Below are 19,925 nucleotides of genomic sequence, written 5' to 3'. Positions count from 1 at the left end.
GAAGAGGTGGAGACAAGTTAATGGAGGTCCAGACAACCTCCCAAAAATTTAATTTCTATGCTCATATAAACACAGAGGCTATATATTATAGTTCTCCTACTTAATTTTAGGTGGTGATAATTTATTTCTTTGGAGCTGTGTGGTATTTTAATTACATTTTTCATCATTTTCATAATAAAAATATTTAGTGTGTGCTCTCTATTAATTCATTGTTATAAGAACAATTACCTCATTCAGATTGTTTTATTACATTTTGAATTTCCAATACTCAAGACGCAGATTCGATCCTAAGAGTGTTGTTGATCTTGAACAATTGGATTGAGAGCGCAATGAGATCATGCGCACACAAATTCACAATGAGAAGGCCTTCATAATAGTCATACTGCTGTTTCTGGGGTAAAAATGTAAGAAAGAAAAAAAAAACAGAGAGGAAGGGCCATTTCCCCCTCCTTTCCTACCTCTTTGTGTATAAGCATCACTAATCAACACCAAGTTTTAATACATGGTCACACACACACACACACACAGTATATAACAATTGACTGTGTCTCATCTATATATTAAACTCTGGAAGTCTCTCACTTGCTTCCAAGATATTTCAAGGATGGAAGTGTTGAGGGTTTCGTAGTCACTGGTCTTCCTCCCCAAATGCATGAATCACCACCTCCCAAAAGGAAAAATGGTGCCAAATCAATATGGTTAAGAATACGTGTTCAACACTCAAGAAATTTGGCTATTATATACATTTTTTTTTAAAAAAATTCTGTTCTTTTGACAAAATCCAAGTTAAATAACTACTTTTGAATATTAAAACCTTGTATTAGATAAAAAGTCTCTTATTCGAATCCAAACATGACGACATTACCATCAAGTAAACGCATTTTATTAAATTTTATCATTGCTTGAATGACCATACTTGCTTTTTAATTGCTGGACAACGATTAGGAGGCGTTTGGACAATACCTCAAAATATAGACATTCCATTTTTTTTTTTTCTTCTTTTACACAGTATTTCAACAGAAAAATGTGTGTGAATGGACTCATTACTTTTTTAGTGTCCTAATTATGTATCATGTTGCTACTGTCACACAATGAAATCCAATATTTTGATGGAATGTCCAAACACCCCCTTGCAATAGTGTATAGGAAAGCGGCATGATGATTTCTATAAATCAGACCTGTGGTTCATTTTCATACATAATCTTCATTAATTAAGCAACTTGTTCTACCTCAACCAAAGGTCTTTTGTTGGTGTTTAAGATACAAAAATGGATGTTCAAAACTTGTTTGAAGCTGCATATACAGGAAATGTTGAATTGCTGCACAAATTGCTTCAAGAAAAGCCGTTGATTCTCGTTGATGTTGCACTAACATCTCCCCCAGAGTCTCTGCTACATGTTGCAACTAAAGCTGGACAGCTTTGTTTTGTATGCGAGCTTATAAAACACAATCCGGAATTAGCTAGAGAATTGAGCAAGGATGGTTTTATGCCTATGGACATAGCTTCCACGGTTGGGAACGTAGAAATTGTGAAAGAGCTTTTAAGGGTTGATAATAAGATTTGTCGTCTCAAAGGCAAAGACCAGAGGACAGCGCTTCATTATGCTGCTATCAAGGGGAGAGTTGGAGTTATAGATCTACTGCTCTCAACCTGCCCAAACTCTGTTGAAGATGTAACAATCCGTGGAGAAACCGCGCTTCATCTAGCTGTGAAAAGCCACCAAATTGAAGCCTTTAGTGCTTTGCTCAAGTGGCTTCAACGTCTCAGCATGGAAACGGTCATAAATTGGAGTGATTGCAATGGAAACACTGTTTTGCACGTTGCAGCCTCTACAAAACAACTTGAGGTATGTTTAGCTTCATTAGAACCACAGTCTTGATCTTCTTTTACATTTGCCTTTCATCTTTTATTATTTTTTATTTTTGTTAGTATTTTCATGTTTGTGACAGTACTATGGTATGGAAATCAAACCTGAATCAATTATATTCTTATGACAGCCATGAAGCAAATTTTGCTCTCCTCTTCCCGGTAAAATAAAAGCATGAATCGATTATCTTAGAAAAACTTCATGCACCCTTTATGTATAAGACTTTCTTGTATAACAATATGTTGAGCTAGTATTTAGAAGTTCATTAAACTGGAAGTCAAGGGCCATAGAAGTTGATGTGATAAGATGATACTTCCGAAGTCTACAACAGATAAAGAACAGCTGAGAGTTCCTCACCAAATCATGTGATATTTGGGAAAAATTTGATGAGAGGATATTGTTCTATTAAGATCAATAGTACCTTTACAAACTACATCAAAGTAGCATCAAATTATAAACTATTATGAATCTAAATAAAAAAATTAGGATGATAGTTAATACTGTGCATTTTATGCTCATCTTGTTATGCAATCCACACGCAAAAGGTTTGACAGCAATGGATTAGTATGTTCTACTGCTTATATTACATATTTCTGTTATGCAGATTGTAGAGCTACTGCTTAGTAACAGCGATGCTATTAGAGGGATCGTGAAAGTGAACGCCACAAATTCAAAAGGTTTGACAGCGATGGATCTACTGGATATAGTAATGGAAAGTCCCAATGATGTCCAACTTAGGGAAGTCCTACGACGTGGTGGAGCACTTGGGGCTCAAGATGTTAGTCATATTCCTTCAACACCATCTCTTCAGCAGGTTTCAAAATCCAAACAAACTCAGCAAGAGTCAAAATCAGAACCTCCAACAGATTGGTTTGCATATTTCAAATTTCAGCTGCAAAGAGATTCACCAGGCGAAACGCGCAATGCACTGCTAGTAGTGGCTGCACTGATTGCCACGGTCACTTTTCAAGCAGGGGTGAACCCTCCCACTGGCTTACTAGAATCAACTACCCAATCAAGTTCCGGTAATAGAACTTTGATCGGACCAGCAACAACCTCTGGCCTAGCTGCTGCCTCCGCAATTTTCGGCTCTCATGCTACAGCATTTCTGTTTTTGTTCGCGAACACATTGGGGCTTACCGCGTCACTAAGCATCATAATCTATCTCACTGGAGGATTTCCTTTTCAAAGGGAGCTTCTGGTTTCCATATACTCCATGATGTTTACTTATGGATTTTCGATTAGTAGCATCACAGAGGAGAAGGAAGTCATCACATATCTACTTCTTGGAATCGCCTTCATTCTACCATTCTCTATACGGTGGCTGCCAAGGTGGGGAAACAAAGCTTGGAAGTGGTGGAGACAACATTCAGTCAATAAGACTAATGGAGGTCCGAACAACGTCCCTTAAATTTAATTTCTAGGCTCACATAAACACAGAGGCTATCATAGTTCTACTTTTTGTAAGGTTGTGTGCGCTGATAATTTATTTCTTTGGAGTTGTGTATTATTGTATTTACATTTTTCACTATTTTTGTAATAAAAGTATTTGGTGTGTGGTCTCTAATAATGCATTGTTACAAGAACATTTACCTTATTCAAGATTCTTTTATTATGTAACGACTCAAAACTAATACTTTTTAAACAAAAAAAAATTCGGCATGACCTTCCCTAAAAATAAGCCTATCACAACCTGTTTAATTGCATTTTTAACCTGTCATGGCTCAAATTCCGAATTCACGGCAACAAAAGATAATGATACAACCAACTAATCTAGACAATGCTTCAAACTAGGATTATCCATCCATTCATCAACAAGTTGCATATTATCAAATTCCCATCCAAAACATCATCAATACTTTAGTTATATTACATGACAAAGTTCCACAAAATAATTATACATCTTTGCACTTCTAGTGTTTTACAAAGTAATGGGGAATATACAAAGATACAAAAGTGGACTTCTAACGCCGTTCAAGCTTAAGGTGGGTTGTCATCCACCAGTTCCTTTCCAAGACCTGAAAAAAATATATATAGATATAGGGGTGAGCATATAGCTCAGCAGGTGACACTTAAGACACAATTCTTGTGTCCTAGTGAATCCAAATAAAGCATAGGCCAATGGAAGATTGGGGACATGCATTGAAGGGAAAAATAATTACAAGTACAAGTCAAATTCAATCACACACAAATGCAAATGGAGTGAGATACAATGCATGCTAAAGTCACTCCCCGTTTTCACTCTCAAAACCATTACGTTCAAAGTTAATGTAACCCCCTTTGGTAACCCCGCCGCGACGAGAGGAGGATTGGCTACCGTCCCTAGGCCCTTGGTGACCCCGTGGCGCCGTCGAGGGGCCCGAATAGCTCAACCACGCTAGGGTACTCTCCCTAGTCCTCCTTAGGCTACATTAACCTCCGGCCCGTTGGTAACCCCGCAGCCACCGGGTTTGTCAAAACCAAATTTTTTTTTTTCAAAACATTCATTCCCAAATCCCCATTTTCATTTCAAGACAACCACTTCCCTTTTTCATGCAACCCAATGAGATGTAGGCTCATGTCATGATCTCAATATAATGACAAATGGGAACTTAGCACAATAATAAATAAGCATGTTCTCATGGCATCATTATAGCATGTTAGTAACCTCAAAACAAAATGTAAACAACCATTACATAGACATACTTTTCATTCAACCATGTTATACACATTTACATAACTAGCATGTTGTTAATTAAATCATTTTAATCAAACATGCTATAACACACATAGAGGAGCATGATTCATTATAGAGCAAGATTCCATGGCTTAAGATGTCCCTACCTCACAATCCAAGCCGAAATCCCTAGAATAGGTCCTCCAAATTCGAGCTCCAAGGTAGACTCAAATCTGGAAATTAATAGTATGGATGCGTAGAGCTCGCTACAAGCTTCGTTTCACCTCAAACGGTTCCTATATCCGATGAAAGATGATTGAGTAATCAAATCTCAAAGTTTTTGTCTCCAAAATGAAAGAAAAAGAGAAGGAACCGAGAGGGAGAGAGAGAGCATACGGGAAAGAGAAAGAAAGAAAAGAAAAAGAAGATTTCTTGGCCAAATAAGTTAGTGGTGGGCCCCACTTGAAATTATTTTCCTTTTTTCTTTATTTTTTTGTCTCTAATTACACCACAAATACACAATTGCACCATACAAATGCTACATCACCACATAAATTAAAATGTAGGAAATGTAACTGGACCCAACCACAAACCCGGACGGTAAAGTGAAAAGACGAAAATGCCCTTGCATTATCACATATTATATTTTGAATTTCCAGTACTCAAGAAGTAGATTCCTAAGGGTATTGTTGATCTTGAAAATACGGTTCAAATTCCAAGTTTAAAATATTTTTAAAATCCGTTAACACCATTTTCCCTTGTTATCAAATAAAATCCAACAACTTTTCATTGACTGCTAAAAGAAAAAAAGTATAATATGATGGACTTTAAATCATCTTTTAAGCTTGCCTTTAATGAGTTGGAGTTATAGATCTATTGCTATCCACCTGCCCAAACACTGTTGAAGATGTAACAATCCGTGGAGAAACTGTGCTTCATCTAGCTGTGAAAAGCCACCAAATTGAAGCTTTTAGTGCTGTGCTCAAGCGGTTTCAAAGTCTCAGCGTGGAAAAAGTCATAAATTGGGGTGATTACAATGGAAACACTGTTTTGCACCTTGCAGCCTCTACAAAACAACTTAATTGTGGTATGTTTAGCTCAATACTCAATATCAATAACCAGAAGATACCTAACAAGAGCCACGAGCTCTCCAAATTGAATCACTGAATTAAAAATTGTATTAAATGATTTATTCAAGTTTTTATATTTTTTAAAAATTATCTCAATTCAGTGGTTAAATATAAAGAGTTAATAACAAATGAGCTTTCTCGATAGCATCACTCATCGAAATATAGACAATACAAAGAACCTAATGTTCAAAATAACTGCTTCAAACATAAAGACTAAAAAATGGTCATGTTAAACGTATAGGTATGCTTAATTTCAACAAAACTGCAAGACAGCCTGCCTTATTTATAGGCAAACTCATTTAAAACTAATTTAAAGAAAATATTGTAAAAATTAACTTATTTAGCTATGCATGGAGTTGGAGCCTTGAAAATAGAATAGGTGAATCGGAGAAAATTTTACTTCCTCAGTCCCCAAAAAAAAATGTCATGCTTTCCTTTTTGGTCTGTCTCAAAATAATTGTCACTTTTCTTTTTCAAATAATATATTTTACATCTTTCCATATATGTCTTTGGAGTTTAAAATTTCAAATTTGAATATTCAAAACTTAGAAGGGTAAATTAGTAATTTTTCAGGGAGACAAGACACGTCCCACATGTCCCCTTAAAAATTCCTACTCCCCAAAAGCGACATTTAAATTGGAACAGAGTGAGTAGCTCATGTAGCGGAAATTTGTTCTCCTAACATTTTCCAAGCATATGTGTACTAGCAGCATATACGTAGGAGCAATGTCCTGGTCTCCATAACCGTGTTTGTCTCTTGTATTAGTGCTAGGTCAATGGATGTAAGTTGTCATGAAAGCCAATTAAACTCTAAAAGTCTTTCACTTGCTTCCAAGAAATTTTAGGGATGAAAGTCAAATTTTTATTTGATTAATGAGGTAAGCTTGTCTTCAATGAGTGACGCCAAGGGTAAACACCAACCATTTCACATCATATTTTTCTAACCGAATCAACTCATTTTCCAAGATGAACATAACGTTGTTTTACTCTAAGCACATGTTCATGAAGGCATCCCGATGATTCTTGTTCCTCGACTGTTGAAACACCAAAATATTTTATTACAACAACAAGAACAGAAATTATATTAATATCAAGCAAATTAACTCTTGTCTAGGAAGTCAATAGAAGAAAGATGAATGAAAGTACCTTCCTAATTAAATATCAATGAGTGTATTGGAAAGTGAGTTAGAAGACAGTCCAAAATTTCTCTTATATATCAGACTCTGAAAATGAAGTTTTCAGTACCACTATTAGCTTCAGGAAAATGGGCAGGCCTTCAGATTCTGCTTGTTGGAAGAACTGGTTCAGGTTTGGGTACGAAGAACACAAGGACACTCCAAGTGACATCCGAAATGTGCTGCTAATAGTGGCAGCTCTGGTCACCGCGGTGACCTTCCAAGCCGGGGTCAACCCTCCTGGTGGAGTTTGGCAGGATGACAGCAATGGACACAAGGCAGGAAGGGCAATTTACGCATCTCACAAAGTAGCATTCTACGTTTTCTTGATATCTAACACATTTTCTCTTTCCGCGTCCATCCTTGTCCTTGTTTCTTTGACTCATGGATTCCCTTTTCATTTCGAAATATGGGTGGCCATGGCCTCAATGTATGCAACTTATGCTTCTGCAGTTTTCGCTATTGCACCAGGTGAATCAGTGAATTTTCGCTATGTTCTGCTTGCAGCTGCTGTGCCTTTTATAATGAGATTTGTGATTCAGTTGTTCAAGAGGTGGAAGTGACATTGTTTTTTGCTATGTGTTGTTTGTTGGTGCTTTTTTTTTTTTTTTATTTTTTATTTTTTTATTTTTCTGGTTTATGGAAATGGCCCTTTTCAATTGTAATGTGAGGGTATGGCCTCTCTTGTAGCTTTGTATTCTTGTTTTGTTGGTTTAATGTAATTTTATTTAGGAAATAAATAAATAAATAAAGAGTAGCCAATTTATAAAAAAAAAAGATTTATATGTTCATGTTGTGGTTGGTCCTTATTGAATTCGAAACAATATGTATCACCATTGAGCTTCTTCATTCAAGCTTCTAACACCATCTACCTTTATTAACAAATAAAATCTAACAAATTTTCATTGGCAGGTAAAAAAAAAAAAAAAAGAGTGTAATATGATGGACTCAGTTACTATTAGTTACTTGCAGTGTTTAATCTTATATTCTTTTTAGTGTGTTACAGGGAATTTGTCTCTCTTTACTTCGCTGGTCTTGTATTTGGTCTTAGATTCGAAGTAACTAACAAATTTGATTTCATCTTGGGTGACCATGGATTTAGATTGCATTGGCTTGGGTATCAAACCTAAATCAATCTGATCCCAAAGAATTGATAAAAATTAAATTTAATATGATTTGTAGAAAGTTGCAATTCGAACCGAACACGGTTGATAGCAAGAATACGTTTGGTGGTCCTTATTGATAAGGACTTGGTGAATAAATAGAGACAAGAGAGCGGCCACCATATTAATGTTACAACATACATTATACAAATAAAATAAAAAAATACAAATTTGCTTTTTTGGTAGATGAGTGCATATATTAAATTATTTATTTGTTTTTTCTTTAATAGCTAGTGCTATTAAAGACTGAAAGAATACTACAAAGTATTTCATTTTCAATGCTACATAGCCATGTTTGTACATTTCATTATTGCCCCTCTACCAACCTTGATTTTGTCACGCATCCAAATACTTATTTTTGAAATCTATATAAACAATCAAATGTTAATGACAGATTTAATTTGTAGGCATTCTGTGTTAGAGATGCTAGATTTAATTTGTAAAATGAGGCCTTTCATTAAAGTTGCAGAGTCTTTATTTTATATTTTTTGATACAAGTTATATTATCGATGGTATTCCTTACAAAAAATAATGGGTCTATTATAATCATCTTTTTTTTTTATCTTTTTTTTTTTTTTTTTTGAACACATATCATATTATGAATGATATTTCTTAAAAAATGGTTGATTTATTACAAACAACTTATTCTTTATCATATTTTTATTTTTGTTTTTGGTAAGTAACATGTTAGATTAACCATTTCTCAAAAAAAAAAAAAAAATCCATTTACACCAGATGATGATGCTGCCAAAAAAAATTTTATATATATATATATATATATATATATATATATATATATATATATAACATAACCTAACAAATATGTAGTATAAAATACAAAAGAAGAAAAGAAAAAAATTATTCAAATATGCATGACCCGGAAGTAGAAAAAGAAAAAGAAAAAAAAAATGAGAGAAATTTAAACCAAAAAAGTTAAAGGAAAATTTAACCACCATAATTTATTTTCATATAGTGTAAAAAAAAAAAAAAAAAAATACCATATATATTATATTGGGTTGGCCCAGATCAGGGGGCACGCCCTCATCCCCACACCGGTGTCCTTAATTGGCTTCGCTCACAACTTATTACTTTGTTCAATTATTGATAATCTTATATGACTTTAGATTGATGGCACGTATATAATATAACAAAGTATTAAAGGTGTAGAAAAGTTTTTATAGAACAAATCAAAATTTAAAGTAATAAAAAACAATATTCACGAATGATAAATAATTTTTTTTGAATCTTTTTCAAGGAATTACTAATTAATCTCAACTATATCAATTTTCTTTCTTTCTTTTTCTTTTTTTGGCAAGTGTAGTTGTATCAATGTTCAACAAAACGAACATTATAGATTTTATACTTGTTTTTGCAAAAATCGTGAAATTCAACTTAAATGCAAGTTCTAGTTCTTTTGATCAGACAACCTGGGTTATCATTTTGATTACTCAAATTATGATTTCCCAAAATAGAAAATATATGATAAAATATTATCATTCAAATAATGTAACCATTTACCAATCATGATAAATGGCTAACTGTTAAATAAAGAAAATTCCTATTCCCTGATATAAAGATTATTAAAATGGAATCCTGAGGGATAATAGTTATCATTAAAAATTTAAAACAAGGTTGAAAGTCCATCTATTTAATAAAGACCTGTAATAATTAATTAACATCTAATTTCCTCATCAAAATTACACCGTATATATATGTCCACAATATGATGTTAATCCCTGTTTTCTCATCAAAATGTATAATGACAAGTACAAATAGCCGATTATATTGAACAATGATAAGAATTATGTAAATGTTTACATAGACTTGGAATTATATATACCACATAGATACCGTTATGTATTGTATATGATTGGTATGTATGTATTTATTTTTCGTGTGCTTAATTATTAGTGATTTTATCTCTTTATTTCCACTCAGTTTCAAATGAGGCAACATACTTCATATTCATGACATCAAAATACATAGTCAAAGCTATGGTCTTAGTGTAGGTAATTGTTTTGGTACAAAAGATGTTTTTTGAAATGGTAATATCGACACTAGTTTTCTTCTAATTTTTTCACCACGCTAGTTCCTCTCCCATCTCATTCATCCGAGGACTGAGACTGAGAATAAGAATCACTTTTACAATTTTTGCATTGCATAAGAGTTCCCCAAAATTGTGAAATTATTAATGGCACTTATCTACCAGAACTCTTCCATGTATTGCATGGGTTGGCAATACAAAGTACTTAGTGAATAAATAGAGATAAGAGAGGAGCCCACCATATTAATGTCACAAGGAATAGAGATAGTAATTGGGTGTGCTAGCACACCCTGCACTTATTCGAACAATAAATATAACACGATGCATGATGCGTCATGTCCCCAATACCTTATCTGTTACAAGATGTGTGACAAAACAAATACAAATGACTTTTTGGTAAGTGAGTACATTAACAACTAGTATTAAATACAAAAAACCGTAGTTCACGAGAAAATTTTCATGCACAATAATGAACGGATAAATGTGCCGATTACATTAACAAAATTTTCACCTAGTACAAATCATATGTGGACCTACTATGATGGTTGACATCAAATGACTAAAAGCCATGTTTCTTTCATTTTCAATGCTACAGAGCTATGTTTGTACATTCCATTATTACCCCTCTACCAACTAAGATTTTGTCATGCATCCAAATAGTTATTTTTGAAATTTATAAATAACCAAATATTTGGTGAAACTTTTTACCCGCCCTTTTTAAAGGATTAATTATTAATGCATAGCCCGGCCTGTGAATTTGTAAACCCAAGCCCGCACAGACCTTACTTGCTCAACCGCGTGAACCATCGACAAACCCAACCACCACCTAATGGCTAGATTTATTAAAATTATTTTATTATTTAGGGAGGCGATATTCATATTTCTCTTTTCTAAAATTGCACTTCACATATATATATTTTTTTAGGTCAAAAGAAAATTTATTCAATTAAAATTATTAAAATGATTATTAATGTTAAAATCAGGTCACAACTACTCAAATCAAAAAGTAGAAAAAAGGGCAAGCATAATTAGAGACAAAAGACAGTCACCATTGTTCCAATCTATAGCTTTTTAAGTATATTCTTCTCCCTTTAACTATTATTTCTAAAATCACCCTCTTCTCATGTTCTTTATTTTGGCTCAATTTTCTTCCTTACCTTCCTTAATATTTCATTCAATAAAAATATCAAACAAAATTTGAATGTATAAACCAAATAATCAAAACAATTCAGTTAATTGGGATGAGATCTCACCAAAGCTCGAAGGGATTTCTCGGCAAATAGCAATAGTTTTGCACCAAGCACACATTGTTTATATCATCTTCCCATTATTGCAGTTATAAAGTCCTACCCAGGACAGATTGTGTCCTCCACGTGGTTGATTGAAAATTTGACATGTGTGATAAGAAATAATATAATATTAAAAATTATAAAAATAAATTAGACCCGTTTAAGAAGTTTATCCGGGTAGACCCATGTGAAAGAAATCCCCTTTCCCGAAATCTCCATTCCAATTCCTTAACCGCCAGCACTCCCGAATCATTTTAGTTCTTGAAGCGGTACTTCAATTGCACTTGCACCCAGAAACACGTGATTCCTTATGCACCCACTATGTCAGAGACATGATGATTCTATAAATCAGACCTGTGGTCTATTTTCCCCGCACAACCTTCCTTAAACAACTTGTTCTACCTCACCCTAAAGGTTTTTTTTGGTGTTTAAGATCCAAAAATGGATATTAAGAGATTGTTTGAAGCTGCTTATACAGGAAATGTTGAACTGCTGCACAAATTGCTTCAAGAAAAGCCATTGATTCTTATTGATGTTGCACTAACATCTCCACTAGAGTCTCTGCTACATGTTGCCACTAAAGCTGGACAGCTTGATTTTGTACGCGAGCTTATAAAACGCAATCCTGAACTAGCTAAAGAATCAAGCAAGGAAGGTTTAATGCCTCTGGACATTGCTTCGATGGCTGGGAACGTAGAAATAGTGATACAACTTTTAAGAGTTGATAATACGATTTGTCGTCTCAAAGGCAAAGACCAGAGGACAGCACTTCATTATGCTGCTATCAAGGGGAGAGTTAGAGTCATAGATCTGTTGCTCTCCACCTGCCCAAACTCTGTTAAAGATGTAACAGTCTCTGGAGAAACCGCGCTTCATCTAGCTGTGGAAAACCACCAAATTGAAGCCTTTAGTGCTTTGCTCAGATGGCTTAAAAGTCCCGGCATGGAAACAGTCATAAATTGGGCTGACTGCAATGGAAACACTGTTTTGCACCTTGCAGCCTCCACAAAACAACTTCAGGTACCTGAGTTTAACTTTATTAGAGACACTGTTTTCATCTTCTTTTACATTTAACTCTTTATTTATTTAATTTTTTTTAAACATATTTTTGTTAGTATTATCATGTTTGTGACGGTATCAATTGTATGGGAATTCCAAACCTGAACCAATTTTATTCATATGACAGCTATGAAGCAGACTTTGCTCTCCACTCTTGGCAGAATCAGAGCATATATTCATTACCTTAGAAAAATCTCATGCACCCTTTATTTATAATAAGACTTGGTATACCAATATGTATATTGTTCATTAAATTTGAAAGTCAAAGGTCATAAAAGAAGTTAGGTTGTGTTTGGAGGCACGGAATTGGAGAAAATTTTGGTTCAATTTAATAAGTTGCTTTTCTTCAATTTCACCTATTCCAATTCTATGCAACCGAACACAGCCTTAATGATAACACGATGCTTCCAAAGACTAGTGCAGAAAGATAAAGAACAGCTGAGAGTTCCTTAATAAATCATGAGAGGAAATTGTGCTAGTAATTAAGACCAAATCCTTGTAGTAACTAATCAGAATCTATTCGTAATGAATCTAAATAACTTACACTCATCTTGTTATGTCGTCTTCCATTTGGTCCATTTCATACCATTTTAATAAGCACATGGTCCAATAGATTAGTTATTTCACACATATTTCTGTTATGCAGATTTTAGAGCTACTGCTTAGTAACAGGAATGCTATTAGAGGGATAGTGGAAGTGAACGCCACAAATTCAAAGGGTTTGACAGCAATGGATCTACTGGATATAGTAACGGAAAGTCCCAAGGATGTCCAACTCAGGAAAATCCTTCGACGTGCTGGAGCAATTGGGGCTCAAGATGTTAGTCTTATTCCGTCGACGCCATCTCTTCAGCAAGTTTCAAAAGCCAGACAAACTCAGGATGAGTCTCAATCAGAAGATCCAGAAACTCCAGAAGATTTGTTTGAATATTTCAAATTTCAGCGGCAAAGAGATTCACCAGGTGAAACACGCAATGCACTGCTAGTAGTGGCTGCACTGGTTGCCACGGTCACTTTTCAAGCAGGTGTGAACCCTCCCACTGACATGCTAAAATCAACTACCAAAGCTTATTTGTTTTGGTTCTCCAACACATTGGGGTTTTCTGTGGCAGTAAACATCATAATATATCTCTGTAGAATTTCCTTTTTATAGGGAGCTTCTGGTTTCCATGTACTCCTTGATGTTTACTCATGGAGTTTCAATTAATATTAAGAGCATCAGACAGAAGAACGAACTCGTCACAAATCTACTTATGGTAATTGCCGTATGTCTACCATTCTTTATGCGGTTTTTGCCAGTTTGTGGAAAGAAAGCTTGGAAGAGGTGGAGACATGCAAGTTAATGGAGGTCCAGACAGAGTCTCTATATTATAGTTCTCCTACTTAATTTTAGGTTCTGTATGGTGATACTTTATTTCTTTGGAGCTTTGTTGCATTGTAATTACATTTTTCATCATTTTCGTAATAAAAATATTTAGTGTGTGCTCTCTATTAATTCATTGTTACAAGAACAATTACCTCATTCAGATGGTTTTATTACATTTTGAATTTCCAATACTCAAAGACGCAGATTCCTAAGAGTGTTGTTGATCTTGAACAATTGGATTGAGAGCGCAATGAGATCATGCACACACAAATTCACAAGGAGAAGGCCTTCATAATAGACATACAGTTGTTTCTGGGGTAAAAATATAAAAACAGAGAGGAAGAGCCATTTCCCCCGCCTTTCCCACCTCTTTGTATATAAACATCACTAATCAATACCAAACTTTAATACATCTCTCTCTCTCTCTCACACACACACACAGTATTGTTTACTCCACTATTTTTGGCCTATTGGAAAGGCGACATGTGGCAAGTCCCAATGAGCTTGCTACGTTGGATCAATTCTTTAAAATGTCCAAAAGAGGAAGCACATTATGGAATTGTTGAAGTTTAATCTTTCAGTTATTCACCAATAGGAAGGAAGTATGTGGCGAGTTCCAGTGGAACGTACCACGTTGGATCGCAACCCTCATAAATTGTTATTAGAAGCTATATGGTATTACAAGTGGGCCAGTATAGTTTGCTGTATGGATTTTGTTTCCATTTTTTGCTATCTTTAAAAAAGGCCCACATTTCCCTATGTGAATGAATCTTACCATACGTGGTGAGTTCCATTGAACTTACCATAGCCCTGACCACGATATATCAGTTCCTTTTAAAAGTTTTTATGTGGTCTTTAATTATGACAAGACCAAAAAGATGACTAATCAAGAAGAGGAGAACGTGGTGCCACAAATGTCTCCTACTTTGTAGGGATTTTTGGCAAATATTCAGTTACCAATTTTGCTAAGTAAAGATACAAGCCTGCAAGAGAAAAGAACGTGGGGGTTGCTGAAACAAATGAGTACACGACGTCATGGATTTCAAAAATCAGAAAGGAAATTCTGGTTGAGGTAGGTTGCTAGAATCAACGAAAACGTGGGTGCAGAGGAAAAGAAGGTATTGAAATTCAAAAGGAAACCCATGATGCCATGAACTCTAAACCTAGAAGGAGAGTCTTGAGATGGGAAGTTACAGGAATTGAGGATGACTAACCCACGACGTAAGGAAGACGCTGAAATTCAGGAGGCCACAATGTTTATGGAAGACTTAAGTAGGAAAGTTCAGTCAAATGAGGGAAACGTGGGTTTTGAATAACTTCCCATATATGTGCATGGGATATGAAATTAGAGGGAGAGAAGGACTTTTAAAAAAAAGAAACAATTACAAGGATCGTGGGACACCTAGCTAAACAAGAAGACGTCGGTTGAGAGTAGTGGAACTTCATAAGGGAACTACCACTAACCGAAACAGTTGTTAAAGAAAGTGGTTAACAGGGCTAATTAAATCGTGTTTGAAGAAGGGAGAAGTCTGTGGCAGAGGAGGAAGAAGATGGGAAGAGGAAGTTACAACTGCTAGAAGAACGTGGAGTACTTGGCAGCTTGAAATCAATACACGTGGAAGTCGCTGGAGTTGCCGCACTAAGCTGCTACATGCATAGAAAGCTCTATAAATAGAGCACTTATGCTTTACTTGCAAATTCTGTTCAAATCACACAACAAAAATAACATTTCAATATCTTTACATTCATGTCTCTTTACATTCATGTAATGCACCTTCAATATGTTTAATTCAAGTTTCACACTTATCTTTCTTACTTTCCAGTACCTTACTTTGAAATTCTGCACTTTCAATACCGCTTTCCTTTCCATTAGCCATAGATTAATCCAGAAGTCCTTTTTCAAGGCAAAAAGAACCTTTGAAGGTGGTAATTCCAGTCCTTCATACAATCGCCTGATCCTTACAATCTCCTACTGGATAGTTGTTGGGATATCTACTTTAGAATGACAGTAGTTCCTGGCACACCCTACATTCACCTTCTTTTCCGCACTTGGAAAGGACCACGGTTTCCACGAGCTGAACATTTCTTGGTATGCCCAGTGGGACATCTGTGATACCCCTCGATTCTAGAGCCACGGGTGATCAAGTCCGAGTACAGAACACAAGGGATATCAAACAATTAATATTTAAACAAGCATTTGAATACAAAAGAATAATAAAGAATAAATAAATAATAAGCTGAAGGAAACTAAATAATAAATTCCTATTTTAAAATCCTCAAATAAATAATAATTAAAAACCCAATAATAAAATCCTCCTATCTTCGGATACTAGTAATTAATTAAACTACAACTCGGGAATCCATCCTGTGGATCCCTAATAATATCCTAACTGAAATAGCTGAACCGAAATAAAAATAATAAGTAACTAATGAAGACGGGTCCTACGTAGAGTCGGAAGAGTGAATGACTGTCTCTACTCGGCACGAACAATCTCTAAGACTGGAACTGACGAACACCTGAAAAATAATGGTGGGTCAGACCCACAAACAAGTTCTAATCTACTATATCCCAAACAGAGACCCGATACACGTACACATCCTAATTAATTCAACAATAACTAAATAGTCCATATGTAGATATATACACGCTAAAGGAACCTCACTAGACTATAGAGTTGTCTCAACCTGAATAGTAGGCAACATGCAAAACGCACATATAATGGGCATGAGTACCTAGACCTACTAGGGTACACAACTACGCTATATCTAGCTACACATCCCTGGCAATATACGCACCCTAACCACTGATCCTGAGACTCAAGCTCATATCATGGTGTATAATTGTATATTTAAAATCCGTCATATCCAACCATCAAAAATAAACAATCCAATTATTATTTTAATAATATGTCATCCAACTATTCCGTTGACCTGACACGAATAAGTACGACTTAACACTATGGTTAATCCGTTCCTTTATTAAAAATAGGTAGGACTTAACTTTTAAGTTAATCCGTCCCTAACATGCCCCCATCCCGTAATGGTGCATTAATCCATATCATAATCAAATAAAAGTTTCCAATCCAAGAATAATGTAAATAATATTTACATGTAATAATCCAAATAAACATGATATAAATCATATACACATCCATTGCATTTACTTAAACAAAAATATTAATTTTAAGTAGCATGCATTTAATTTACATCATAAGAAATTAACATGCATCTCAATTAAATTGTACATCTCCATGTTCCGATTAAATTAATTTTAAATCTAAACAATTGATTAAAATAATTTAGTCCAACTATATTTAATTAATTTATCCCTTTTAAAATTAATTATATTCCATACTTAGCATGTAAACTTAAATCATGCTTTCCAATTTTTAATGAATTTATTTAAATCAATTAAATATTTAATATAGATCTATCAATTCAAAAATAATAAATATTAATTTAGTATTCCAACCCTAAACAAATTAACCTTAAAATATTTAATGCATACTTATCTCTTTTTTTTTTATTTATACCAAATTGATTTATTCCTACCATAACAGTATTACATGTTGCCTCGTTCGGCGTGTTTGCCTTGTGAAAGACATGGAATTCCAACTTTCCAATTTCATCACGTGCACCCCTTTATGCATAGAATCAGTTTGTGACCTAGCAATGTCTAACTTTATGTTTATATCCATAAATTGATTCTTCACCTCGTTCGGCGTGCATCCCTTATAAATAAAACCAACTTTTGATTTTCTATACTTAAAGTACAAACTGTTGCAATCTCCAATTAATTCACATGAAAAAATAAAATAGATAAATTAAATTAAAATCATAGACACCAACAGTGCTAAGTTCGGCGGAAGAAAAGAATTAAATTTCACTATTAAAACATGAATTTAAAATTTCAAATTAATCCATGAATTTTGATTAAATTAATTTATTTAAGAACCTAGAATTAATCTAGCATGCATAGGGTACGAATCAAAGGAGAAGAGAAGAATTAAAACTTGCCTTTAGGGATTTGATAAAAACCCTAGCCTCCTTCTTCCTTTTTCTCTTCCTTCCTCTTCTTTCTTTCTCTCTCTAAAATATAGTACGTGATATATTTTCTAACCTCTTTCACAACTCTATAGTTATATATTTATAGGCAACTAAAATAACCCTAATCCTTTTCCCATTCCAAGACAAACTAAAACAAAATAAAAATAAAATAAAATAAAATTATAAAGATAAAATAAATAAAATAAAAATAAAAATAAAAATAAAACAATTAAATTCCTAAATAAATACACATCATCACATACAATTCAATTTAAACAAATAATTAAATCAATTAAACAAGTAAACAATTAGCCAAGAAAACAACTAAATAATTAAATGCAATTAAAACTATTAAAAAAATACCGAGACTATCCTTTTTAAATTAGGGGTATTACAACATCTCAATAGATTATTCAATGGCCGGTGGAAGAAGGCAAGGCAAGTCTGTCCAAGACCTTGCCGAACTAGAAGAGATGCAAGCCAGTGAACTTCCAGTCAAAAGTTCACGATTTGCACCTGATGAAATTGATATGGTGGAAAAATTTGTTCAAACAACGGCAAATGGACCCATCATGGACAACATCCGCAAGATGGCAATGCAGTATGATAGGTTTGCGCAAGACCAAGCTAGAGTTGCCCAAGACTTAGCCAGAGTAGCGCAAGACCAATCTAAAGCTAGTCAAGACCATGCAAAAGCCGCTCTTGCTAACGAGCGGAAGTTAGAAGAAATGGTAGACCGAATCTCTAAAAGGTTTGAGTCTATGTTGGAAGAGACCCTTGGAAGCTCAAACCAAAGTTTGGCCCATCGGCCAAACAATTCTGATGGGTCTCAACAGTGGACCTTCCAAGCTGGTAGGCCAGCCACATTTGCTGAAGGTAGTTCCTCTCAGTAACATGCAGGGCCGTTCCCTCCACCTCAACAGCAGGTACAGTCCCTTCCAATGGCACAGACTTATATTCCACCTGCACCTGTGATCGCTCCAGTGGCACAGATGACTGTTCCACAAGCAGCGCCCATGCCAACTATTCAGCAAGTTCAGAATCCTCCACCTGTGGCATTTCCACAGCAGACTTCGCATGATCAGCTTGGCCAACCATGGCCATACAACATTCCTCAAGCACAACAGAATGTTCCACCTGTAAACATTCAGCCAGCCGCACCTGTTCCTCCAAGGCCACCAATAGTCATTCCAATGGCAGTTGGGGGGCAACTTCTTCTAAGGGAGCCATTTCTTGACCAAGGAGGAATGAACCGTGGCAGGAACAACTATGTTGATGCCAACCCACTGCCTATGGCGGGTGGGGGGCATCAAGTGGCCAATCAATCTCAAGGTTGGCCAGACAACAACCTTCCACAGTCTATGACGCTTGATAGAGGCCAATTTGCAGAATTTCTTCAATAGGAATTTGGCCTAACTCGAAGGGGTGGAAGGCCAATTTACACGAAACCCTATCCAAAGTTCATTGATGAAGTTGAGTTCCCAAGGAATTTCAGAATTCCGGAGTTTGCAACGTTTAATGGAAAGGGTGAACAGTCCATATTGGAACATATTAGCAGGTTCACTGTCTAATGTGGAGAAGCAGCAGCCAATCCATGGCTGAAGATACGTTTATTTCTAAATACATTGATGGGTTATGCTTTAAGGTGGTATTCTAACTTGCCAGCCAACTCCATTCAAAGTTGGCAGCAATTTGAGGACTTATGCCATACTCAGTTCTATAGAGTTGAGCTTGAAGTGTCCATGATAGACCTTTCCAGATTTCATCAACTACCTGGAGAGTCAGTGATGAACTTCCTTTCCAGATTTAGGAGAGCCAAGTACAAATGTAATTTGTCTTTGCCACCAGAAGAATATGTGAAGATGGCTGTGAACGGCCTAGAATTAAAACTTCGTAAGAAGTTTGAAGGAGTATAATTCCATGACCTGTTTGACTTGGCCGACAGAGTGGCTAAGTATGAAGAGTTTCTTCGTGAGGAGCAAGATCGGAAGAGCTCCTCCAAGGGCACCTACTATCGTGATCCTAATTATGAGGTGTATACCACTGAAACTGAAGGGAGGTTTGAAGTAAATGTAGCCAAGCTTAACATAAAGAAGGCCTATACTTGTGAGGCCTTGACAAAACCAAA

The 19,925-nt window shown here is 35.2% G+C and overlaps 3 protein-coding genes across 4 annotated transcripts; all 3 read left to right on the top strand.

The window, feature by feature from the left end:
• The first annotated feature begins 1,268 nt into the window (after positions 1-1,268).
• On the top strand, positions 1,269-3,279 carry LOC132300997 (ankyrin repeat-containing protein BDA1-like). The gene is made up of 3 exons (XM_059798298.1): positions 1,269-1,847; positions 1,931-2,029; positions 2,473-3,279. Exons 1-3 carry the CDS (start codon positions 1,269-1,271, stop codon positions 3,277-3,279), a joined length of 1,485 nt encoding a protein of 494 aa, XP_059654281.1.
• Positions 3,280-6,918: 3,639 nt separating this feature from the next.
• Positions 6,919-7,392, top strand: LOC132300996 (uncharacterized). The gene has a single exon (XM_059798295.1). The coding sequence runs from the start codon at positions 6,919-6,921 to the stop codon at positions 7,390-7,392; it is 474 nt and encodes a 157-aa protein (XP_059654278.1).
• Positions 7,393-11,523: 4,131 nt separating this feature from the next.
• LOC132298620 (ankyrin repeat-containing protein BDA1-like) lies at positions 11,524-13,872 on the top strand. 2 transcript variants are annotated; one of them, XM_059795022.1, is made up of 3 exons: positions 11,525-12,345; positions 13,031-13,409; positions 13,538-13,872. In XM_059795022.1, exons 1-3 carry the CDS (start codon positions 11,767-11,769, stop codon positions 13,564-13,566), a joined length of 987 nt encoding a protein of 328 aa, XP_059651005.1. In that variant the 5' UTR covers positions 11,525-11,766; the 3' UTR covers positions 13,567-13,872. The 2 variants fall into 2 exon arrangements, with proteins under 2 accessions (XP_059651004.1, XP_059651005.1); XM_059795021.1 differs by having other exon boundaries at positions 11,524-12,345; positions 13,031-13,872.
• Positions 13,873-19,925: the final 6,053 nt, after the last annotated feature.

Source organism: Cornus florida, unplaced genomic scaffold (genome assembly GCF_030987335.1).
Source record: "Cornus florida cultivar Cherokee Brave unplaced genomic scaffold, ASM3098733v1 CherokeeBrave_3.0.0_Hap2_Chr03, whole genome shotgun sequence".
NCBI lineage: Eukaryota > Viridiplantae > Streptophyta > Magnoliopsida > Cornales > Cornaceae > Cornus > Cornus florida.
The sequence above is the reverse complement of the archived record's forward strand: the minus strand, read 5'-3'. Positions and strand labels throughout refer to the sequence as shown.

Bases quoted from the DNA above. Each gene is read 5' to 3' on its own strand.
- LOC132300997 (XM_059798298.1), top strand. From the start codon at position 1,269: ATGGATGTTCAAAACTTGTTTGAAGCTGCATATACAGGAAATGTTGAA. The intron at 1,848-1,930 runs GTATGTTTAGCT...TATTTTTGTTAG, and splicing joins CCTCTACAAAACAACTTGAG to TATTTTCATGTTTGTGACAG. The intron at 2,030-2,472 runs GTAAAATAAAAG...TCTGTTATGCAG, and splicing joins ATTTTGCTCTCCTCTTCCCG to ATTGTAGAGCTACTGCTTAG.
- LOC132300996 (XM_059798295.1), top strand. From the start codon at position 6,919: ATGGGCAGGCCTTCAGATTCTGCTTGTTGGAAGAACTGGTTCAGGTTT.
- LOC132298620 (XM_059795021.1), top strand. From the start codon at position 11,767: ATGGATATTAAGAGATTGTTTGAAGCTGCTTATACAGGAAATGTTGAA. The intron at 12,346-13,030 runs GTACCTGAGTTT...TCTGTTATGCAG, and splicing joins CCTCCACAAAACAACTTCAG to ATTTTAGAGCTACTGCTTAG.